The sequence below is a fragment of the Carlito syrichta genome, unplaced genomic scaffold (assembly GCF_000164805.1).
Source record: "Carlito syrichta isolate Samal-C Ts95f unplaced genomic scaffold, Tarsius_syrichta-2.0.1 Scaffold313533, whole genome shotgun sequence".
Lineage (NCBI taxonomy): Eukaryota > Metazoa > Chordata > Mammalia > Primates > Tarsiidae > Carlito > Carlito syrichta.
Window position 1 is genome coordinate 291,068 of NW_007257629.1, and position 25,349 is coordinate 316,416.

At 51.6% G+C, this 25,349-nt stretch overlaps 1 protein-coding gene across 1 annotated transcript; it reads right to left on the bottom strand.

Moving 5' to 3' along the window:
* Positions 1 to 2,321: 2,321 nt before the first annotated feature.
* On the bottom strand, positions 2,322 to 8,791 carry RNF112 (ring finger protein 112). The gene is made up of 15 exons (XM_021718808.1): positions 8,721 to 8,791; positions 8,456 to 8,607; positions 8,225 to 8,265; positions 7,115 to 7,400; positions 6,724 to 6,930; positions 6,488 to 6,619; positions 6,226 to 6,330; positions 5,477 to 5,527; positions 5,114 to 5,170; positions 4,959 to 5,033; positions 4,706 to 4,823; positions 4,375 to 4,544; positions 4,243 to 4,296; positions 4,012 to 4,086; positions 2,322 to 3,898 (listed from the first exon to the last, which is right to left on the bottom strand). The coding sequence occupies exons 2-15, from the start codon at positions 8,507 to 8,509 to the stop codon at positions 3,428 to 3,430; spliced, it is 1,896 nt and encodes a 631-aa protein (XP_021574483.1). The 5' UTR covers positions 8,510 to 8,607; positions 8,721 to 8,791; the 3' UTR covers positions 2,322 to 3,427.
* Positions 8,792 to 25,349: the final 16,558 nt, after the last annotated feature.

Below are 25,349 nucleotides of genomic sequence, written 5' to 3' on the forward strand. Positions count from 1 at the left end.
CATAGAGATTCAGATGTTTTGTTTTCCCTACAGAAAAAGACAATTAACTACCACAGATGGCCGCCCCAATTATCAGGTGAATTTAGAGTGAACTATGAAACGATGCTATGGAGTTCTTGTACCTGCGTTCAAGTCCTCATATGTGTGAGCACGTGTGTAACGGGTTGTTTCTGCTTGGCTACCTACATAGGGTGGGATTTCTTACTGTCTCTGCAATTGTATATGTGATACGTCCCCATATGCTTTAATGCTAATTCAATAATAGAGCTAGTATTTTCTTTCTTTTCACATTTATGGAAAAGAAGAGAGAATATCCTGGGTTGGCAGGAGATTTTATTTAAGTTTTTCCTAAACAGCACAAGTTCTGCCTTCCAAGTTATTGTAGGCGAGAGTTTTACCAAATGTTTTGTCATGACATAAAACGGGTCGGGCAGTGCCTTTCCTTACTGCCCACACCCAACTAGTGATTCTTCGTGTCTGTTACAGCATGACCCCATACCAAGGAACTCATTTCGGTGTGTGTTAGGGTAGAGTAGGTAACAGTGTCGTAACAAACCACACTAGATGGCTCATTCACTGGATGCAGTAAGAGTTTATCTCTTGTTGGCAGCATGGCTTCACACAGGCCAGTCAGGGCCCCTGTATTAAGGATACAGGTTCGTTTTGTCTTGTGGTGCCTGCCATCTGCAACATGAGGGAGGCCTCCGAGATAGGAACCATAGGGTACGTCACTGAATCTTGCCACATATGAATCTTGGGGACACCTATAATAGGTTGTACAAGGGAAACCAGTCAGACTTCAGCACACTGTTTACCTCGGTCATAGAGTCACCTGTGCTTTTATGAACTATAGAATTGATATTGGAAGCCCACGAAGCCACTTAATTGGGTTTGGGATCCAGAGGCTGAGTCTTACAGTCTGGAGAGACCTGTGGGGCTGAGGGCTCCACTGAGCCAAGGATTTGGCATCAGAAATCTTGGGGTCAGGTCCAGGCTTACCTCTGACTAGTTGTTTTAAGAGGGACATGTCATTTCTCTCTGCTTCTGTGATCTCTGTAAAAATGTGTATTCTATGTACTGTATGAGGTGGTTTCAAGGCTTAAAGGAGATGATGTTTGAGGAAATGCTTTGAAAGCTATAAGGCACAAGACAAATACCACTTAATATTACTCATCTTGTCTCTGCAGAGACTTCCCCTCAGGGCCAACCTCTCCCCATCTGTGCAAAAAGCAGAGAGAGGCAGACGGCTGGTGTTCCTTCCAGCGCCGCTGGATGGGATTCCAGCCACACAACACCCTCCCTCTGTGAATCCTCTGAGGCCCCGAGGTCCTGAGCCTGCCAGCCCCAAAGTCTGGGAGGTTTCACAGCTCATGTGTCCACCAGATGACAACGGAAGGACTAGAGGAGATGCTTCCAGGAAGCCTTTCTCCACAAACACTACACAAAGTCAGGACCCTTGGCCTCACCCTTGGCCCAGTCCCCAAAAGAGAGAGTCACCTCATCTGTCCTTACCCTACGCACCCAAGCCCTGGCCTTGAGATGTCTCCACATTATGTATTTTGTCCCCAGCCTATTAACAGTAACTTCTACTGGTGAGCCATCTGTCCCAGACCCTGTCCTCCTGCCTCTGCCCTCCCACCCACTACTGTTTCCTGGACCTGGTCAACCAAAACAAGGGTCTGTAATGAAGCGTCTCAATTTCAGCACAGGTGACTTTAACAAAATGTCTTCAGCGTCTGTGGAAAAGCACCAGCTTGAGAGCCAGGACTTTGGAGTTCCCCTGCTTCTGCCGGTGGCAGCTGTGCAGTCTTATCTGAGACTCCCCCTCTCTGGGTTTGCATCTTTAAAATGCAGGGTTTGGCTGCATTGACTGTGTTGTAATTCTGAGATGAGAAACGGGGGCTGGGAGGAGAATCAGTGGGATAAACTCCCGGCTGGCTGAGTCCTGCAGGATGGGTCCCAAGCTCCTCCTTCCTCCACAGCTTTACCAAGGTCTCCCCGCTTATGCCTCCATTCTGTCATCTTGCTGGAACCGATGCTAGCTTACTGTTCACTGGCAGGGTCATCGGAGGCTGCTTCTCAGAGGAGAGACCAAAAAAACAGGACCCCTAGTCCCAGCGGATAAGACTACGAAGGTGGTCATGCACTTGGCCTTGGCCTGAGCTCTCCTTCTACCACCGAGTGGGGACCCCTGACACTCAACTCCTCACATCTCTCTTGAATTCCAGTCTCCCTCCTCCCACCTGCACATCCCAGTTCACTTCCTCCCATGCCAAAGTCCTCTGGGGGCTGAACTCTGTTTCAATAAGGTACCAGAAAGCTGACATTCACATACACACATTTTATTTTTCATAAAATAAAGGATAAGGTGCCCACTCCATATCCTAGAAATTTCCTAGCCTAGATGTCAGTTTAGGAGCCTAAAAATCTTCCTAGTAGAACCTTGTATCCCCCAGAGAGAGACGACTCACCCCGAGTGCCCTGTGGGGCCTGGTGCTTGGGGAGCCCCATCAAGGTCTTCTGAAATGGAACAGAGTGGTCTGCTCACAAGCCCAGGGGAGAAAGGACGTGTTTAAGGAGAGAATTTGTTCACTTTGCTTTCCTTGCAAGATTTTGATAGAATTGAGAATAACAGCTGTCTGGTTTAGCTCAAAATGCAAGTAAAGGTGTCATTCTTTGGCATTTGGGCATTCCACAGAGGACATGGGCACTCCTGCATCTGAGCAGGCTTGACAAAGGGCAAGAGCCCAAGGGAGGGCTGCAGGGAGGCCCGGTACGGGGTGTTTCAGGATGCACAGCCAGGCTTCCTGCGGCTGTGGTTCCAGAATGGGGAACCCTTTGGTTCTGCTGGAGCAGCTTTGGAGAGAGTCTCAGGAGCAAGTTTCTCCGCCTGGGGGTTTGGGCCACTGTCTGTCATGCCCTGACTCTTTGGCTCTGCCCGGTGCTCCCTCCTTCCCTGCCTTCACTAGCCCCTCATCAGTGTTCTCTGCTCCTGAACGTCAAGGCCAACCTTCCTGGGGCTTCTCCCAGCTTTGAAAGGACAGGTCTCTCGACCACCCGGGGGTAGACTTCCAGAATGTACCTGCTCAGCCTTCCTGCACTCCAGGGTCGTGGGGAAATGAGCCAGGTGAAGAGGGGGGAGCCTCACTCGTGCTGAGAGACCCTAGGATTCAACCTTTCTGGGACACTGGGAGATCAGCAATCATCTGTAGCCAGAAACAGGCCAGATGCTCCACCCACTGCCCCCTCCTCAGTTTCCTGGAGCCATTCTGAATCCCCAATTCAGCTGGCCGCTCAGACACTGAACATTCGACCGGGGCAATGGTACACATAGGCCCCTCAGAATCCCTGGTGTCATCCCTCCTGGCCTCCCCCGCTTCCTCCCCCCCACTTCACATCTCTTCTGTCCTTTATGCCTCCTGGGCTATTACTCTTCCTGGAGAAGGGGCTCTCGGTCTCCTTCCTGCACCCTGTCATCCTCTTCCTTCTCCATGCAGCCCACGGTGGCCGCCAAACCAGCCCCCACACCACCCCCAACCACAGCAGCCCCTGTGGCCCCCACTGCAGCTCCAGCCGCCACCATCCCTGCCTCTGCAGCCAGTGCTGCAGCCGCCATGCCGGCACCCACCACACCCCCGGCCAGGCCCATGAGCCCAGCCCCCACAGCGCCCCCCACGGCAGCGAGGTGGCCACAGAAGCGCATCGTGTAAGAGTCCATGAAGGCCTTGGCCGTGGCCTGCAGCTCGGCCTCCAGCACCTCCAAGGTCTGCTCCCTCCCCTTGCACAGCAAGGCCACGCCATGGCGGGCCAGGATCGTGTCTTTCTGGGTGGAGAGGAGGTTCCGCATGGTGTCAGGCAGGACCCGCAGTGCAGAGAATATGCGCTTGGTGGCTATGTCCTAGGATGGGAGTAGAAAGGACGGTGCCCTGACCAGAAGCCTCGGGAGTCCTCTCCCTGGTGTGGGTCCCTGCCTGGCACACACCTGCCTCCTGTGCAGGCCCAATGGCTCACCTGCTGCCTCACGTACTCCTCGAACTCCCTCTTGGCGGCCTCCACCTTCCTCAGGTCGTGCAGTTGAGCAGCCATCTGTCCACGGGAAAACCCAGGCTGCCTCCCTCCTTCCTCTCGGCCAGGGGTGCTGCCTGCTTTCTCATCTGCACTCCGGGGACACACAGACCCCCACCCCAGAGGCCTCGGCACAGCCCCCGCCCAAGTCCCTGATCCCCCCCAGGGGCTCCGTACCTCATCCGGAGAGGTGAAACCAGGCCCTGTCCTCCCCATCCAGCCTGAGAGGTTCTGCGGAGATATCATCGCCGCGGTCAGGGAGAGCAGAGGGCCAGCTGAGTTGTCTGGGTCTCCAGGGAGTTTTCACACCTTGATCTCCTGAGCTAGCTGCTGCCCCGTGAGCAGGCGTCTGTCCCCCCTGGCCACGGCGCGCCCCTCATTCCAGTACCCCTGGCAGCGGCTCTTAGCGTGCTGGGGGGCCGCGCTCAGCACGTCCGAGACGTAGGCCCCAAGAGGATGGCGGAAATCATCACCTGTGTCTGAGGAAGAGATTCCTCATGCTGAGAAGACTGGGGGTGTTGGGAGGAGAAAGGGTATCAGAGGCCGGGAGCGATGGATGCTTTGAGGGGGTTCTAGTCACCCAGAGGAGGGGAAACAGGGCAGTCATACACAGGAGGTCTTGGCTCCTGGGGACACTCACTGCCAGGGCTTCCTTGGCCTTTGTGCACCCACCGCCTCCCTGGAGCAGGCAGGAGGCAGCAGCGGGCTCGTTTCCCTTGGAGTAGCTCCTGGACCTTGGGGTATTTGCCCGACAACTTCTGAAGATGAAGAGGAGAGCTCTGAGCTAAGGGATCCAGTCTCCTGCTCTCAGCTCCCGGCCAAGACCCCATCCAGCCTTCCCCGCCTTCTGCCCTGTCCAGCACCCCTCAATCCCCTCCCTCTGCACCACTCACCTGGAGGATGTCCCCCATGTGCCCCTGCCCTGCCTTGTTGGGGTGAGATGAGTCACGGACTAAGAGATCCAGGTGCTAGAAGAGAAGGGGTCCTGACACCAGCAATTGGGGGTGTTGGCATCTGGGGCTGACAAGTCCAGAAATGAGTGTCTCACCTGGATTGGCACCATCCCGTAATGCTTGCCCATCACCTCAGCCACATGGACAAACAGCTGGGGGTGGAGCACAGAGAGCATCAGGGCTGGGCCACCTGGAGGACGATGGCCCGTCCCCAGCCTCCGCCTCGCTGCACCCTCCCATGTAGGAACCAAGCTTCCCACCTCCCAACTCGGGATTCTCCTGCCTCTCCCCAAACCGGGTCTGCCACGCTTTACCCTCCACCCTCAAGCCCACCAACTCAGTGTAAGTGTCATAAAGTCCTAGGCCAGAGTGGGAGGGCACCTAGCTCCCTCTGGTCTGCACCTGGCCTTGTGGTCAAGGCAGGGCTGGGTGATGCCTCCACCATCAGCGGTTCTTACCTCCAGATAGTCCAGGTCTGTATCCTTCAGCTCCTGGGAAGTGTTGAGGATCTGGAACCAAGGAGAACAAGATGCAAGAGGGTCTGCAGAGGTAAAATACTACGAGGAGGACCCAGTGAGGAGGAAGCTCCTAGGCAGTGTAGGAGAACATGGAGAGGCCCAACCTGGGGGGCTTGCTGCCTGCAGAGCTGACCCCGAGGACAGAAGTGGGCCCGATGGCATCATGACTCTACAGGCCTTTGGCTGCCCCCAGGGACCATCAGCCCACCTCTTCAACCCATATTCCTACCCTTCACCAACTGGGAGCATCTTTCCCCTTCCAGGGGCACCCTCAGAACCTGTAGGGACCCCAGACACCAGGGCCCGTAAAATGCCTCATGTTAGCCGGGCACGGTGGCTCAAGCCTGTAACCCAGCACTTTGGGAGGCCAAGGTGAGGGCTTGCATGAGCCCATGGGTTCGAGACCAGCCCAGGCAACTTGGCAAGCCCTCATCTCTACAATAAATCAAAAAATTAGCCAGGTGTGGTAGTGCGCGCCTGTCATTCTGGCTCCTTGGAAGGCTGAGACGGAAGGATTGTCGGAGCCCAGTAGGTGGACGCTGGGGTGGCTGTGAGTGTGCCACGGCACTCCAGCCTGGGCGATGGAGTGAGACACCAACTCAAAGGAAAAAAAAAATGCCTCAGGTCCTGAGGAAGCTGAACCGGAGAAGGGGAGGTGGGGCAGGGACATGGGCCTCAGTGCCCCTCACCTGGTAGGAGCTCAGCATCGTGGTGAGAGCGCAAAGCTTGATCCTTGTTTCTCTGCTCAGCTCAAGGCTCATGGCGTCCCCTGTGTCCACCAGGAACACGGCCACCTGTGCAGGGTGGGGGGCGAACCAGGGGCCAGGACTGCCTCCTCCACCACGTTCTTCCCGACCCTGCCTCCGTCCCACCCCAGTCTTCTTGCCTCACCAGCAAGGACTTCCTTCTAGATCCGCCCCTCCCTGACCTCCTCTGTTCCTTCCCCCTCACCTTCTTCCCCTCCTTCCCCAGCAGGAAGGGGTGACTCCACATCCATATGCCCCTGGTGAGGCCATTGGCACCCCATCTGCACCCCTGCAGAGACCCCTCTCCTCCTCTCAGCCAGGTCCCCTCACCGGACTCCTGCAGGGGACAGAGGGTATCTGTTGGTTCGTTTCTTGTCCCCACAGACCAGGGTTCCAGACCCAGTGGCCCACCCTCCACCCCCTGCCCTGCCCCGCCCTCACCAGGCCAGGCAAGCCCCGAAGCAAGTGGTTGAGGAGGAAGGACTTCCCTGAGTGCTGCTCCCCCAGGACAGCGAGGAGGCAGACCGGGGTGTCCCTGGCCAGGGGGTGCTTCAGGCAGCGGTTGATGGCTCCCATCCTAAGGATGAGGCCTCCAGAGGCATTGATGCGCACCAGCAGCAGCGGCTCCGCCCTCACAGCACAGGTCTCCTGGGGGTGCAGAAAGAGGAGTCCCTGAGCCTCCAGAACTGGCCCCCAAGTCTGGAGAGTGTCCAGCCAGGAGCTCCGTGTCCTGTGCTGATGTTCTAGTATAGGGCCACAGCCACCCCCTCCTCTTGGATCTGACCCAGAGATCTCCACAGCCCCACCCCATGGTGAACTCCGGTTCCCAGACCTGCAGCGCAGGGGGCAGCGGCCGCTGCGGCAGGAGCCTCATCTTCTCCCCCAGGCTCCGGAGGCCCTTCTTCTGCTTGCATATCTTCCGGCACTCGGGGCAGCAGGGCGGCTCGCAGCCCGGGATGCGGTGTGTGCTGAAGCACCGCGTGCAGAAGTCGTGGCCACAGTCCAGCGAGATGGGCTCCCGCAGCCTCTCCAGACAGATGGAGCAGGTGGGAAGCTCCCGGGGCACCGCAGGCTGGGGCCCCAGGCCCAGCTCCAACTTGGGGAACGGCACATGGGACCTGAGGGGCAGGACAGGGCATTCCCAAGTAGGATGTCTGTTGGGTGCAGGGGGTACTGGCCAAGGTTTGGGGGGACAGGCTGATGGTTGGGGGGTAGAGGTCCCTTTGTACCACCTCAGTTTCCATCAGGGCCTTCGTGGACGGGTGAAGATGTACCCAGAGAGGCCAAGCTCTGCTTACTCCTCACAGACATGCACCCCAGGATTTGGGGGTCTCAGAGTAGGGGCAGCAGAGAGGTAGTGAGAGGGAGTGAGAGAGGGAGAAAGCCTGGGTAGAGCTGGCTCTACTGCACCCCAGCCATGCAACTATGGGTGAGTTGCTTCCCCTCTCTGGGCCCCAATTCCCTAACTGTTCCCGTGGAGAGGTGAGCAGGCCCATCTCCATGGGGGCGATCATTCAAGAGGGCACTGTACAACCATCAGCCACACTGCCTGGTACAAATGCTCAGCAAAATCCTCTCCCCTGGCCCTCTGCAGCAGGGCTCCTTCAGGAGGCGCTGGCTTCAGCCAGATCCCCCCGGGATGGTACCCTCTACGACCCCACGCTTAGGGGACAGTAGGGAGAGGGTGGCAGCCCATTCTGCAGTTGGGCAGATGGCTCTGGATCTTAGAAGATTCCTTCCTCTCTATGCTCTGAGCTGGCATCTGCTTCCCTGCAGCCCCCACCTGCTTCTTCCTGTCCCTCCCTCCACAGCCTGCCGGATCCAGCCTCCCGCTCTCTCCCCTGGGATAGGGCCCGCAGGGCTTCGTGTCCCCAGACCAGGCAAGCTACTGGCCGGCCAGGCCCACTGCACCCATCCCAGCCAGGCCAGCACCGCCACTTACCAACTGTTGCTGCTGTTTCCCATGAAGCTCCGTTTTCTCTCCTTGGAGAGGAAAAATGCAAATATATTTTAAGGCTGTTTAGAACAGAATCCAGACTTCTCTCTTCATCCTGAGTTTCCAGGGGCCCCTCAACCTGCCTCCTCCGGCCCATCCCCCATCTCAGGGGCCCTTTCACATTCCACCCACCCCCCATCCCCCCCACCCCCCACAGTCTTAGGGCTGAAGACTTGCCCGTTTGCCAAGCCGATGACAAAAGGAAGTGACTGACAAGGCAGGCCTCGGCATGGGAGGCTGGAATGGGGAGAGGGTCCAGACGCAGCGGGGGAGGTCCCAAGACCGTCAGCCAGAGGTAAGGATGGCTTTTCTCCCGGGAGGGCCAGAGGCTGTGGCAGGTGGAGGGTGAGGTGGAGGATAGTCTCCCTGAGGAGCTGAGTCCCCGTCTGAGCTAGAAAAGAAACGTGACGGCCAGGAAAGAGGAGGCTGCTGCTGGACTCGCCCCAGGGGGAGGAGACAGGGCTGCGGGTACCAGGGCTCCGAGGAGGGAGGGATGGAGCCCGGCTCAGAATCCCTGGCAGAGGCTGGGATGCAGGCAAGCTGAGGTGGTGAGTCGCCATGGAGACGGAAGGGAACGATAAGGACAGGGAGGGGGAGGGGGACGGAGAGAGAGAAGCCATGCCGTGTCCCAGCAAAGATGGAGGCGCCCTCCTGTGGACTCGTGGGCCAGCACTGCTCCTACTGGGCCACCTGGAGTCCCTCCAGGGCCATGGGGCAGGGTGGGCACAGAGGAGAGGTGTGGGAAACAGGAGAGTTTGCAACTGGGCTGACCTAGAGACAGGGAAGTCACTCATCCATGCATTCGATGAATACTCACTGAGTACCTACTAGGTGTCCAGGGCAGGGAGGACTTATGCCTCCATACTGCATGCAGCCCTGTACATCCTGCCACTCTCCCTAGGGTGCCCAACCCAGCTGCAGCCTTCCTCGTCACCCTTGGGCCCTGCATGTCCCTGGAGTCTTTCCCTCCCAGCGACTCTCACCCGGCCTCAAACATATAACCACCTCTGGACCTTCTAGCTGCCTCTTGACCGGGCTTCTTGCCTCTTCCCATCCACTCCCCAGTGCACAACCAGCATAGAATCCCCCTGGTACAGCTGACCCCCACTGCTCAAACATCTTCCATGGCTCCCTACTACCATCAGATCCAAATCCAGACTACCCAGCCTGCATTCCCAGGCCTGATTCTTCCTCCCCAGCCTCCCTCCTCCTCACACCCTTCCCTGCCTCAGTTCCTTTGCTGGGAGTTCCCTCTGCCTGCGGCACTGCTCCTCCTCCTCCCTCCTGCGACACTTTCCAGGCCCAGCTCAGGTGCCACGACCTCTCCTGGAGCCTACTTGACTCACCCCTCCTGACTCGACGTGACATGGACCTCAGGTGGCTCATGGCTGGGACACCTGCCTCCTCCCACCCCAAGTGTGACAAGCCCCCATGTGTTGAGTCTCCCACTTAGGGGAGGAGACACAGGGTTTTCTCATGTCCTCCAGCCCTTCACCCTTGCAGGAGACAGACACAGGCATCGGACTCAGCTTCAAGCTCTAAGCTTGCCTTTGTCCCAGGGTGGATGTTGGTGAGTCACTGCCCTCTCTGAGCCTCCATTTGCTCGTCACCAGGCGACAATGAGGGGAAGTAGATGGGACCACCGGTCTTCACTGAACGACACTTACTGAGCACCAGGTACTGGGTCCCACACTGGGGTACAGCTGGAAACAAGAGAGACAAAGCCCCATCTTCCCCAAGATTCCAACCAGACCATGAAAAGGCACCGCTGGGATAGAGGCGAGGACCCAGGTGGGGGGAGGGCGAGCAGAGTAGAAGGCTATCCCTATGGGCAAGGGGTGGCAGGGAAAGGTTGTCCCAGTGGAGCAAACTGCCCATGCAGGGCTCAGAGGCGAAAGGGCACATGACCCAGTCTTGGGAGGAAGGAGCTCCAGCTGGCTTGGAGGGAATGGCAGGACTGCATGATGCCAAGATGGGGGCACTGGGCCCAGTGGCCAAGCAGGACCTCGGGAGCCAAAGAAAGGGATGTGGACTCCATCAGTCAGTGTCCCCAGAGGCTCCGGCAGGGCAGATGAGTCCTGAAGAAACCTCACTCTTAGGACCGGCTGTGTACTTTGCAGGCTTGGTGCAAAATGAAACCACAAAGCCTACACCAGGGGCAGGAAAGGCCCTTCCTCCTCCACGGGCCTACCGTCCCCACCCATGGCCGATGGGAGGCCCCAAGAGACTGCCACAGTCATGCTGAGGCATGCTCAGTACTGGATTTGGGGTGGACAAGAGGTCTCTTTCCCCGGGGAGGGGACAGCCACCACCTTGTCACACTCCAAGATGCTGGGGGCCAGCCCGGCAGTCCCCAGTTCTCCTTGAGCCCATATTCAGGCCTCCAGATGGAGGGGAGCAGCCACAGTGGGGCAGAAGTGGGGGTGCCAGGAGCGAGCAGCCAAGAACCCGTGCTGGGGAGGCAGTGGGAGGTGGCAACACGCCAACCGAGGCTCCAAGCTCCCGAAGCATGCTCCACTTTCCCGTCAGACTTCACTCACAGAACACACATTCAAAGCTAAAATTATCAAGTTTCAAGATGGCGCCCACAGAGCACTGATGCCCGAGCACAGGGCCCTCCTGAGCTCTAGCCTTGAGTGACTGCACTGGTGCACACCCACGAAGCCAGCTCTGGTCACTCTGGCTGCTGCGTGGACAATAGACTAGAGGGGCGGGGCTGTAGGCAAGTGGGGAGGCCAGGGGCCTATTAGGAAATCAAGGCTACAAGGGGAGGTAGAGGCTCCCCAAGCCCTGGCACCCAAAAGAGGGCACACCCTGACACCCCGGCACTGAGACATGGTTCAGACAGAACAGGCAGAGGTGAGGTAGGAGAAAAGTCATATCTGCTCCTGGCTGACAGCCTTGTGCTCCCGGATAAAGGCCAGGCCTCAGCCCCTTTGCAATCAGAAGGCCCCTGATGGTATCTGGGACTCTAAAGGGAACCTCCACTCCAGAGAGCCTAGTGCATTCAGTCCTTCAGGTTCCACAAGTCTATGAGTCTATGAGAACACTTTTGAAACCTAATGGAAAGATGAGGGTTTCCACATCCCAAAAGAGAACATCAAAATCAAAAGTAATATCTGCTTGGTTCAAAGTCTACTACCCCTCATATGCTACTGGCTGGTAAACTCAGCTTGCATTATCATCTGTAAGGTCAAATTTGAGTCACATCGGTGCCAGTGATTTAACAAATGTTTACTGAGCACCTACTAAGTGCCAAGCACAGTGCTAGGTTCTGGAGAGGAAGCAGTGACCAACAGAGAAAATAATGACAGCGTAGTATTTAGACATCATCATAAGGAATAATTTATTCTTATCAAAATGCAACATTATACAAACCCTTGCAAAAATATTCATGGTAAAAAATGTCAGTGGCACCTGGGCTACAGATAACAGGTGCTTTAATATTTTTGCTCTGATCGGAGAGAGCCCTCCCAAAGGTCAAAGAGTCTGAGGCCTGCTAAGTTCTCAAGCATGGCAGGTGAGACCCTCACAGGAGGATGACTTCCCAGGTGAACCCTGGCGCATCTGGAAAGGAGAAGAAGAAATTCCACTCTGCCTAATTCCTTGCTTTCCAGTGAGGGTGAGGATACCACACAGGTGCCTCATGGTGCCCCTGACTAGCCTCTGTCCTTCCCAGACACTCAAAGGGACAGAAGGGCCACACTGACCCAGGTCTGAGGTGCTGTTGGGGACTGAGAGGCAAACTGAGTGACAGTGGAGTCCACGGGGTAGGCTGGGAGGAAGGGAGTTCCTGAGTTTCCGGTGCGGAGCTTGAGCTTTGGGTCAAGAACTTTCACAGACTCACAGAAAAATAGACCCTGGAGTTCCAAGGCCTGCTGGGCCAGCTCGCCACACCATTTATTTGTTTGCCCGAGGTGGGAACCTCAGTCACGTGGCCATTGGCCAACCATTCGGTGTCCAAAGTTCCTGTCCTAGACAGCAATGACTGCATGTGGCATTTGGATTTGGAGGGGCTCAGGGAGGGTCAGCGGGAGCCCCTGTATCTCCTGTCAGCCTACAGGTCAGTGGCTTGCAGGGCCAGGCTTCTCCCCAGCCGTCAAGGCCAGGCTGACACAGCACTCATGCAGGACTTCCTCTTGCCACCCCACGGCATGTGGTTCTGTGCTGCCCACCCAGCCAGCTCCCCTGCCCGAATGCAGCCCTCATTCTCCAGAGCCTGAAGCCAAAAGCTCCCAGTGTCTGCTCTCCCTCTGCCTCCTCCCTGTCTGTGGACCACATTCTTGGTGGCTCAACACAGGTCACTGATCTCCTGATCTCCGGACCTTTGGCTGCAGCTTCCCGGCTGGGAGGAGGTGAGGGGGTGGGCTCATTTTTGGAATAACCAGCCTCAGCAGCTAAAAATACAGTCTTCTAGACTGGAACTCTATTTGGGGAGGCTTCTTGGTCCCCTGATGTGGACACGAGCCAACTTCACACACACACACATACACACACCTTCACACACACACACACACACACACACACACACACACACACACATGCTCATGCATGCTCCTGGCCCACCCCCACCCTGCATACCCTTCCAATGTCAATGCTCAAACGTACCTGGTCAAATACTCCACCTACCCCATGCCCTGTGCACTCATACACTGTCCACACACATATTCACTACTTCACCCTGTCGGATATAGACCCACTGTGCTCACACACATGCACAGTCACGTATACTTGGATGCATGCCTGCACTTGCACATCAACACACTCATGTGTGCACCCATCACACTCATACACAAACCACGTGTACCTCAGAGCTTCATGTTCATGCACACTGACACACGAGCTCACACTTCCTGCCGCACACACACAGACACACATCACACATCCTTACCCAACAGGCGCAGTTCCAAACACTTCATGTGATGAACTCACCCTCCATAACGCAATCTACGAGGGAGGTACTATAGCACTTCCATTTTACAGATGAGGACACTGGAGCACAGAGAGGTTAAGTCACTTGTCTAAAGTCACGCAGCTATTAATGGCAGGCTGGAATCTAAACCCAGGCCATCTGTCTCCCCCATCCAAGCTGTTACATTCTATGGTCTCTTTGGAGACAAAAATAAAGTCAATTATTATAATAAACCTCAGAAAGAGTTTGAGGTTTTGCTGTGTCTCAATTTGCAGTTACTTTCCTCAGAGGGGGGAAAACATTGGCCCAGCCCCATCTATGTAGAGAATTGGAAACAGGCAACTGAGTTCTGAATGGCTCTGACCCCAGTTTGCTGTGTCCTTGGGCAAGTCTCTGATCTTCTCTGGGCCTTAGTTTCCTGACGTGTAAATGGAGGGGAAGCCTGGGTGAGACCAGACATCCTCTCAGTTGGAGTGCCCCCTCTCCTTTCCCAGTTTCTGGCCTGGGACCTTTCCGCCCACCCGGAAGCCTGGCTCAGTGGGTATTGCCCTGGTGAGCAGTGTCTTAGTCCATTTCTGCTGCTAGAATACAATACCATAGACAGGGTAATTTGTCATGCAATTATAAATTAAATGTATGCACTCATGATTCTGAAGGTTGGGCATTCCAAGATCAAAGGGTTGCATCTGATGAGGGTCTTCCTGCTGCATCATAAGATGGCAGAAGGCATCGTGGGGCAAGGGAGAGAGGAAAGGGAGCCAAATTCATCCTTGGATCAGGAACCCACTCCCTTGATAACAGCATTAATCCACTTGTGAGGGCAGAGCCCTGTGATCTAATCACCTCTTAAGGTTCTCCTCTCAACACTGTTGCTCTGGGAATAAAGCCTCCAGCACATGAACTTTGGGGGATACATTCAAACCATGGCACACTGAGTCCCTCTCCTTCCCAGTCTTGCCACCTGGATGTCCCTCCCTCCTCTGTTCTCCGGGGAGCCCACCTGGACATCCCCCGGCTCTGCCAGTAAGGTGTGGGCCATGCAGCCGGTCATCAGCACCCCTCCTTCACGGGCCAGCTGTGGCCTGGTACTGCTCACAGGGCCCCTGGCCTTCTCCCATGTGATCCAGTTCATATGTCTCTCCAGTCTTTGTCTGGCTGCCCAGTGGCACTTTCTGCTGGGTAACTGCCTGGGAGAAAGTGAAAGAAGTTAGTTCAAACTTGAGGACCAGGAGCCTCATCCTGCCACCAACCCAACCCCAGGTGCTAAGCCACTCTCTGCTCTCTCCAGCCCCCAAACCTAAGCCTCCAGCTTGCCTCACCCACCCCTCCTCACCCCCCCATTCCCCATACTACTCCCTGAATGTAAGCATCCCTCTGGTTGTGGTCAAGGCAAGACTCTGTCACTCCTGGTCCTCCATTTCTTTCCCAGAGCTTCTTCCCCTCCACAGTCTCTCCAGCAGGCCCCTGTGCCACTCCTGGACAGGGAGGCCTGTGAAGGTCTTCACTGCTCTCCCAGGAAAGCCCAGAGACCCTGATCGTTAGGCAGAATATGTTGTGGTTCGGGGGAACACCCATAGTATCCTAGATGCCTCCCAGGTGAGCGAGGAGCCCATCCATCCATTCATTCATTTATTCATCTGTCTTAGTTCATTTTGTGCTGCTGTAACAGAATAGCCAAGACTGGGTAATTTATAAAGAACAGAGATTTATTTCTCTCCGTTCTGCAAGCTAGGAAGTCCAAGGCCAAAGGACCCACATCTAGCAAGGGCCTTGTTGCTGCATCATCCCATGGCAGAAGGCAGAAGGGGAAGAGCACAGTGGAGGGGTTGGGGTGGGGGAGCTCATCCTTTTATCAGAAACTCACTCTTTTTTTTTTTTTTTGAGTTAGAGTCTCTATCGCCCAGGCTGGAGTGCAGTAGCACACTCACGGCAGCCTCAACCTGCTGGGCTCAGGCGATTCCTCCATCTCAGCCTTTCAAGTAGCCAGAACCACAGGTGTGTACTATCACGCCCGGCTAATTTTTTTGATTTATTTTAGAGACAAGATCTCACCATATTGCCTGGGCTGGTCTTAAACCCATGGGCTCAGGCGATCCTCTCACCTCAATCTCCCAAAGTGCTGGGATTATAAGTTTGAGCCACTGCACCCAGCCAGAAACCTATTCTTAAGATAATTAACCCACTCTCATGATAACAGTATTAATCTATTGATGAGGACAGAGCCGTTATGGCTTAATCACCTCTTAAAGGTCCCAGCTCTCAACCCCGTTGCATGGAGGATTATGCTTCCAACACATGAACTTTCGGGGACGAATTCACCATCCATTCATCTTCCACTCACCCATTCATCCATCTGCCATTCCACCAACCATCTAACCAAGCAGGCACTGATTATCTATCTATTTATCCATCAAGATAAATTCATTACCTACCTGTTTATGCATCTTCCCAATCACCCATGCACTCATAATCCATCCATTAATCTATCCATGTATCTACCATTCATTTCTTATATTCTTCTATCCATCCCTTCTCCAATCCACACATCTCTTCATACATGCACACATGCATGATTTCCTCCACCCATCCACGCCTTCCCCCTACACATCTTTTCATCCATCACTCTTTCACCCATCGACATGTCTACCCATTTAACATTCATTCTTATGCTTGCCATGTGTGCTTTCCATTCTTATACCATCCACGTACACATTCATCCATCTATTTGTGTTACAAACATTTATTGAGCACTATACACCAGGCATCATTTTAGGCCCTAGAAGTAGACTGATAAACCCTCAAGGTGCTTCCAGTCTACTGGGAGAGACAGAAAGGTCAACAGACATGTACTGGGTAATAAGCTCTCTGAGGAGGCAGAGTGAGGGAAGATACAGGAGAACCAAGTAAAGGCACTTTGGAAGGCTGCCTACATAAGCTACGTCAGAAGGATGAATATGAGGTTGCCAGGCAGAGGCATGGGAGGGATGGGAAAACAATTCTGGCAGAGAGATCAGCTCATACAATGACCCAGAAGTATAAGACAAACAACCTACCTGGAGTGTGGCTTGTGCACATTGGAGAAGTAAGAGTAATGGGACCAGTCACTTTGAGCTGATCGCAACATCAGTGGCTCCTGACATGTGAGCAGTGGTCAGGGAAGGCCCCCAGAAAGAGCAGCACTTACAGTGGATCACGGGAGAACAGGACAGGCAGGAAAGAGATGATGGGCGCTCCAGGCAGAGGGAAGTCATTTCCGGTTTGAGAAGTGTTTGGAGTATTAATAAATGAAGTACTGCCAAAACAGGGTTATAGATGCTGAAGAATATTTCAAAATTTACAATGAATGCCTTAAACAACGAGTCATTCATTTGGCAATGAAAGTCTAAGGTCTAAATTTGAAGCCCTTGGTACTGGCCTGTGCTAGCCCCTGTGTGAGTGTGCTGGGGCTGCCACATCAAAGCACCACAGCCTGGGTGGCTAAAACAACAGACACTTGTTTTCTCACAGTTCTGGAGGTTGGAAGCCCAAGATCAAGGTGTCAGCAGAGTTGGCATCTTCTAAGGCCTTTCTCCTTGGCTTGTAGATGATGGTCTTTCCTCTGCAAGTTTGTGCACTAATCTCCTCTTCTTGTATGAATGCCAGTCATATGGTATTAGGGGTCACCCTCATGACCTCATTTCAAACAATTTTCTCTTTAAAAAGGCCCCATCTCCAAATATAGTCACATTCTGACGTACTAAGAGTTAGGACTTCAGCATATGAATTTTATAACAGGTTGTAAGTGAACAAGTAGCATGTGAGTGTGGAAATGGTGAGGCAAGAGGCTTGGAGAGGCTGGAGAAGCCAGAAAGGTCCTGGTTGTCAGCTAAGATAACTGGACTCTGTCCCCTAAAAATAATAGGGTGTAAGCACAAGAATAGAATTTGCGATAGAACTTTTGAACCCTCACTCAGCACTTTCTGATGGTAAAGAAATCAGAAAGAAGAGACAGAAGCTGGAGGGAGGAGTCTGTGGGGAGTGGGGGGGAGGGGCAGGAGGCACCTGGAGACTGGACCCCTCCCCCATTAACCCTCACAGCCCCCTGAGGTGGGTGTTAGACATGCCTCCTCCCATTTGACAGAAAAGGAAACTGAGACTTGGAAAGGTAAAATCACTTCCCCACTCCCCCACATCAGTTCCTCAAATTGAAGCTTCAGTGGCTAAAACAGTCAGGCCTGGGGTGGCCCAACAAACATTTGCTGGATATATTGACAAAAGCAAGAAAGACAAAATTAAAATACTGTGGAGCCTGGGGTTCAGGGGATAGTGGGGTGGAAGGGAACAGACAGGAGGTAGGTGGCAGAGGCAGGGTTGAAGCAGGACATGCAAGTTGGGGGGCACTAACTGATGTGGGGGACAACCAGGGAGAGAGAAGGAGGTGGCCATCATCAAGCTGGAAGGTCCCTTAAGCCCCTGTTTGAAGGTTCTTGCTGGCTGGCAGGCCCTGGCTGCTGGCAGCCAACCTCCTCTCATGCATCATCTCCCACCCTGCAAATGAGAATCGAGACAAGGCTCCAGACTCCTCCCTTTTTCTGTGCCACCCCATTGCAACTGCCCATTAGGATCCTGGGTCTGAAGTATCCAGGCAGTCAGCCAAGAAACTGAGAGACGCAGCCAGCTGGCCCCTGTGGAGCAACCTTCCCCCTACAGCAACGCCCAGCTGGACCCAGGCCCCTGCACCCTCTGGAGTGAGAGGCAGCCCCTTGCTGCTGGTCTGATAGGCAGATGGCCAAACTGAATGGAGCTGGGGGCCGCTGCAGTCCAGGCGTCTGCATGTGGGTCTCCACAGGCCAGCTGGCCTACACCATCCTTTAACTCAGACCAGTAAGGTGGTGTGGAGTCCTTGGCAGCACCCAGGCTTTGGCACCAGACAGGCCTCGGTTCTGCCCTACTGGCTGGGTGGAGTCACTTCCCTCACTCAAGCTCAGTTTCCTCAGCAATAAAACTGCAGATATAATTATGCCTATGTGGAGTCACTGCAAAAAGCCTGGTGTGCAGTAGACGCTCAATAAATGCTTGCTCTTAATCAGCCTTGGAGGCAAGTCTGGGACACTTACCTCACCATGCCCAGATCTCCCCAGGTGCCAGCCCTGCCATGCCTTGGTTCTTAGGCCCCCCTCCCCAAGGCTGCACCTCTTTTCTTTGTCAAGGGAAAAGCTAAGAGATTCCACAGAAGAAGGGCCTTGGGCAGAGGAGGCCTGAAGACAGATGCCCAGCAGATACAGAAGCACAGTTTTTCATTAGTTTATTACCTTGTAATAATGATCACATATATTTACTGGGCTCCTACTAAATACTGAGTTCTTCATATAACGGAATCTCCAATCCCACCCATATTCTTCTGAGGGTGGAAATACTGGCTCTGTTTTACAGATAAGAAAAGTGAGGCTATCCACGTGACTCACAATCAAGCCTATCTAGCCTCTAGTCTCTCTGTCTCTCTCTCCCCCCCGACCCATAGCCAACTGCTCTCCCCCTCATAACCTTATAACCCAGGGCTGGGAAGAGCAAAGAGGTCACAGCAGCCATGTCCTCAGCGATCAATAATACAGTATGTTTGTTGACTAAATGAATGTGGAGTCACTGTGGAGTGAGGTTAGGCAACAGGAAATTAACAGCTGACCCCAGAGGTCAGGAAAGAGGGCGTCCAAAGGCTGAAATTTGCTTCTGCTTCCCGACAATGAGTCTGACGGCAGAAAGAACAGGGGCTCTCCACCCACATTAGGCGGCCCTGGACTGCTAGACTCTGACTGACAATCCAGCGCCAAAGAGGAGGGAGGTGGTCAGCCACAAGGCCTGAGCAGATTTGGAAGTGATCCACGGAGGCCAGGTCACCCCACCCCACCCACAGTGGCCACCAGGAACATATGATGGAGCCTGAGAATCCTCCAGCTACCATTTCCTCCCCAGCCTCTCACCAATCCATCCTCCACTTGGCAGCCTGCCCGATGTTTTAAAGATACAAATGAAACGTGTCCCTCCCAGGACAAGAGAGCCTGCTGGGCCGCTAGGAATCTAGCTGGTGGTTCCCAGGTACACATGCATGTAAAGATCGGTCTACATCACTGTATGCCAGTTATAACTCATTATAATTTTTTAAGGGATTTTCGCTTGCAGGAAGATGGAGTAGGTGTATTTTCCCCTGTATCTCCTGCTAAGTACAACTGAAAACACTGGACATCATGCATAAGACAAACATGAGAAGACTGAAAGGTAAAGAGAAGAAGGAGACGGGGCCAGGGACACCATAGTGACTCCCTTGGGCTTTCCTTTTGTCTCATTATCCAGACTGGGTACTGGAGGAGCCAGCAACCTCGAAACACCAATGGCCACTACAAACAAACTCCGACAAAAGCTTCTCTCTGTAGCCAGAGGACCAGGAAATGGGCGGCCTGGCAAGACAGAAAACTCTTAGACAATAAATGCCCTATTGCAGCCAAACGCCACAGGAAAGCCTGCAACCCCACCCCACTCATGTGCAAAGCCTGAATAGGGAGCCTAGGCCTCCCCCTCACAAGGCAGTAATGAGGGATCCTAACAGCTCCAGGGGGTGGTGTCAGAGAAGGCCAAGCAGGGAGGCACTTGCATCCCAGGAGTAACAAGCACTCTCCACCAGCCCACAGTGTTAGTGGAGACCATGTTGGGAGCTGAAACTTGTACCCTGGGCAACAGTAACAGGAAGGCCTCCCCTTGGGTGTCAACAGAATCAGAACAAGGACCCTAGACTTCTTCCCCCATCTGGCAGTACTAAGGCAGCGCCACTCCTTTCCCTGCCAGAAGGATGTCAGAGGAAGCCAGCTAAAACAGGTTTAAATAAGAACCAGGATTTCATAACATAATACAAAATGTTCAGGTTTCAACTGAAAAGTATTCATCGACTGGGCGCAGTGGCTCATGTCTATAATCCCAGCACTTTGGGAGGTGGAGACAAGAGGACTGCCTGAACTCAGGGGTTCGGGACCAGCCTGAGCAACATAGCAAGACCTCATCTCTACAATAACTCAAAAAATTAGCCGGACGTGGTGGCACATGCCTGTGGTTCCAGCTACTTGGAAGGCTGAGGTGGAAGGATCACCTGCTCAACAGGTCAAGGCTGCAGTGGCCGTAAGAATGCCACTGCACTCCAGCCTGAGTGACAGAGTGAGACTCAGACTCAAAAAAAAAAAAAAGAAAAACATTCATCATACCAAGAATCAAGATCTCAAACTGAATGACAAAGGACAGCTGATAGATGTCAACACTGAGATACAGAGATGTCAGAATTATCTGAAAAAGATTTTAAAGCAGTGGTGATAAAATGCTTCAATGAATAATTGCAAACACGCTTGAAACAAAAACAGAAAGCCTCAGCCAAAAAAAAAAAAAAAAGAAGCTAAAAAGAAGAACCAAATGGAAATTTTAGACCTGAAAAATACAATAACCAAAATGAACAGCTCTGTGGATGGGCTCAAGAGCAAAATGGAGGGGTCCAAGGGAACAATCAGTGAATTCAAAGACAAAGGAATAGAAATAACTGAATCTGACAACAGAAAAAAAAGACTGGGGAAAAAATTGAATGGAGGCTCATAGACCCAGAGAACTACTGTATAACAAAAGACCTAACATTTGTGTCACTGGAGTTCTTAGAGGAAAAAAGAAAAGGGCAGGACAAAAGGAAGTACTCAAAAGAATAATGGCTAAAAATTCCCCAAATTTGACAGGAGATATAAACCAACATATTCAAAAAGGTGAGCAAATTCCAAGCAGGGTAAGTCCAAAGAAATTTAGGGCAAAACATATCATAATTAAACTTAAAATGGATCAACAATCTAAATGTAAAATTATAAAATTTTTAGAAAAAAATAGAAGAAAATCTTTGGGACTCATGACTAGGCAAAATTTGTTACATATGACACTAAAAGTACAATCCATAAAAGGAAAAGTTGATAAATTAGACAATCAAAATTTAAAATGTTTGCTCTATGAAAGACTCACCCCGTTTTTTTGCTTGTTTGTTTGTTTGAGTTGGAGTCTCACTCTGTCACCCAGACTGGAGTGCAGTGGCTGCTCCCAGCCACCGCAGCCTCCCCTGCTGGGCTCCGGCGATCCTTCCGCCCCAGCCTTCTGAGTAGCCGGAATTACAGGCGCGTGCTAGCACACCCAGCTGATTTTTTGATTTTTTATTGTAGAGATGAGGTTTCACTGCCCAGGTGGGTCTCGAACCCGCGGGCTCAGGCAATCCACTCACCTCAGCCTCCCAAAGGCGTGGGATTACGAGCTGAGCCACCAAGCCTGGCTTAGACTGACCCTGTTAAGAGATTGAAAAGACAAGCTACAGAACGGGAGAAAATATTTGCAAACCACACAGCTGTCAAAGGATTAATATCTAGAATATATAAAGATCTCTCAAAACTCCAGCAGTAAAAAAGCAAACAGTCCAGTTAGAACACAGGCAAAAGACATAAACAGACATTTCATGGAAGAAGATATAAGAAGGACAAACACATGAAAAGATGACTAGCCATTAAAGAACTTAAATTAAAATCATGAGATATCATTATATACCTATGAGTATAGCTAAAATGAAAAATGATGATAATACAAAATACTAGCAAGGATGGGAAGCAACACTCATTGCCAGTGGGAATGCAAAATGGTGCAGCCACTTTGGAAGACAGTTTGGCAGGTTTTTACAAAACTAAACATACTTTTACCATATGATCCAACAATCATGTCCCTTGGTATTTACCCAAATGAGTTGAAAGCATATGTCTACACAAAAACCTGAACACAGAAGTTTATAGCAGCTTTATTCATAATTGTCAAAACTTAGAAGCAACCAAAATGTTCCTTAGTAAGTGAATGGATAAATAAACTGTGGTACATGAAGACAACTGAATATTATTCAGCACTAAAAAGAGCTGAGCTATCGAGCCATGAAAAGACATGGAAGAACCTTAAACACATACTGCTAAGTGATTAAAGAAGCCAGTCTGAAAGGCTACATGCAATACAATTCCAACTATATGACATCCTGGAAAAGACAAAACTATGGAGACAATAAAAAGATCAGTGGTGCCAGGGGTTTTTTGGGTTGGGGGGAAGGGATAAGTGGGCAGAGTACAAAGGGTTTTTAGGGCAGTAAAACTATTTTATATGATACTACATGTCATTATACATTTGTCAAAAGTCATAGAATGTAGAACACCAAGAGTGAATCCTAATTGTGAACGATGGACTTTGAGTGATAATGATGTGTCAATGTAGGCCCATCAATTGTAACAAATGTACCACTCTGATGGGGGCTATTGATAATGGGGAAGGGAGTGGGGAAAGGGGGTCTACAGGAAATCTTTTTACCTTCTACTCAATTTTTCAGTAAGCCTTAAACTGCTCTAAAAGCAAAGTCTATTTTTAAAAAGGAGCAGTTGTTGAACTTACAAAGGGTGATTTTTATAATATGTACATTATATCCCAATAAAGCCTTAAAAAAGGAACAACCAGAAAATAAAAATAATACGATAGCTATTTGAAATCAATTGAAGTGTTGGACATTTAGTGCTCCAGAAATTAAAACAGGGAGATTGAAAGTGTCAGAGAAAAGATAAGAAAAAAACAAAAGATCAGTTCAAGAGATCCAACATCTAACTAATACAATCATCAGAAAGAGAATAGAGAAGGTAGAGGAAAGAAATAGTCAAAGAAGAAGTACTATAAAAGAATTTCTCAGAACCAAGGAACACAAGCCTCCACTCACTGGTCAACACTAGGAAAGAGAAAAGACAACTCCAGCACTCATCAAACACAGATGATGGGACTGATGTTTTAAATAAAGAGCCTCTAGTACCCTGCTTTTTTTTTTTAACTATATACATGCATTCATTCGATTATTTAAAATAAAAATCTCTAATTGGCATATTACCTCTCCAGGTATGTAGCATCCACACACCAAAGCAAAATCAAGCCCCTAAATTACATACTCAATGTTCCCTAATCCCAAAGACCTTCAGGATCAAGTTCAAATGTTTTAGCTTGGCATTCAACGCCCTCCCCATCTCTAACCTGCCTCTTCTCTCGGCCAACCCAAGTTCCATCTTACCATCAACTTGCCCTCAACTATAAAATGAACTTGCCCTCAACTATATAATGAACTTGCCCCCAACTATAAAAAAGTGGGAAGATCCATTTTAAAAAATTGAACACAGGGGTAAAAAAAGGAGGGAGACACACCAAATCGCTCCTAACTTCTGCCATTTTAGAGAAAATAGAAGGTGTTCTCCACCACCAAAATTCAGCACGTGGCCTTAGGCCCAGTGTTCACCATCACCATCTCCATACTATAGCCTTCTCAGGATGCCCTAGCCCAACTATAGTGTTCCCCCCTTCCCTGCCTTATCTTTCACCGTACTTAGCATTTCACTTTACTTATCTTGTGTTTGTTTTTCCCTTCTAGCTCTAGGAGGGTTGAAGATTCTGTGTCTCATTCAGTGTTGCCTATACATGGTTAGAGTGCTTGGTATGTTGACAGTGCTTGCTAGGGGCTGAAATGTGTCCCACTCTAAATTCACATTGACACTGAAGCCCTGACATCCAGTACCTCAGAATATGACTGTATTTGGAGATAGAGCCTTTAAAGAGGTAATTTAGGTAAAATGAGGTCGGGGGGCTGAATCCCATCTGATCTCATATTCCACAGCACCCACTTGACCTCAACAGACACCACATCCAAGTCCTGCCAAATAATGACTGGACAGGGTCCTGCCTCCATGCCTCATCCCTCCAGCCCCAGACTCACACCCCAGTCTTTCAAATAGCCACTCTCATTTGGCTGCAGTAGCAGACTCGGGGAAGGGCCTCCCGGGTTTTGGCAGCTCAGCCAGTCTCTCCTTCTGGCAGACGACCGCATCTCTCTTGGAGTCCCTTGCTTGGCCTCAGTTGGTGTGACACACTCTCTCTCCTCCCCAGGTGCTCTCAGCTTTGATGAGTTTCCTTCAAAAACTCCCCTCCTCGGGTTTCTCTAGCTCAGGCTACAGGTAGGTTCATACTCAAGGGAGCAGTGTGGCCACCTACTAGCAAGACTACAGGGAGGTGTCTTCACCTGCAGAGAGAATGGGGATCTTGTCCGAAGCTTTTATCTAAGACAACAGAAAATGTTCCATTCCATAGGTTGCTGTGCATTTAGAGGAAACCAAAGTAAGACTGTAACTGCCCCCTTGAGATTTCAGTACCCCAGCATTTAGTGACCAAAGTAATGAAAATTTCTATCAGGTCCTTGCTTGCTTGCACATGTTAACTGCTTGCTTTTTGCCCAATATTCCTCCTTCCCACAGTATAATTATAAACTGTTGATGTACTCTTTGTCAAGCAAGAGGAGATAACTTCAGGGTTGCGAGAAAAGGTCTGCAGAAGGAATGAATGCCTTTAAGGACATTGCAACCAGCTGCTGATGCCCAGAGGTCTGGTTGCTCAAAGTGTTATCTGAGACTGAAGAAACACAGGCTTCTCCCCTCAGTTCCCTGAAATGCCCCCTCCCTCACTCCCTAGCTAAATAAAAATTCCCTGTTTTTGATTATGACTTGAAGCCAGGTGCAGTGGCTCATGCCTGAAATCCCAGCACTTTGGGAGGCAGAGGCGAGAGGATTGCCTGAGCCCAGGGGTTCGAGACCAGCCTGAGCAACCTGGCGAGACCTCGTCTGCACAAAAAAATCAAAAACAAAAATGCCAGGCATAGTGGTGCACACCTGTGGTTCCAGCTACTTGGAAGGCTGAGGTGAAAGGATCACCTGAGCCCAGCAGGTGGAGGCTATATTGGCCACGAGCATGCCTGCAGCACTCCAGCCTGGGCGACTGTGAGATTCTGACTCAAAAAAAAAAAAAGATGATTTTGGAGATCTTGCTCTATCATGTTCTCTCTTTGGTCAAACTGAATAAAACTTTTTCAGTCTCAAGCACTGGTGTCTCAGTGTCTGGCTTCAAATGTGCATCAGCTACACAAGTCTGAATTTGAGGTTCCACAACAAGACCTTGAATCAGTCAGGGTCATGGCAGGAAACAAAAGGTAGACTCGGCTGTTTGTTCTTTTTTTAAAAAAGAGAATTTAATGAAGAGTATGGACATTAAGGAAAACCACGTGGGGTGTTG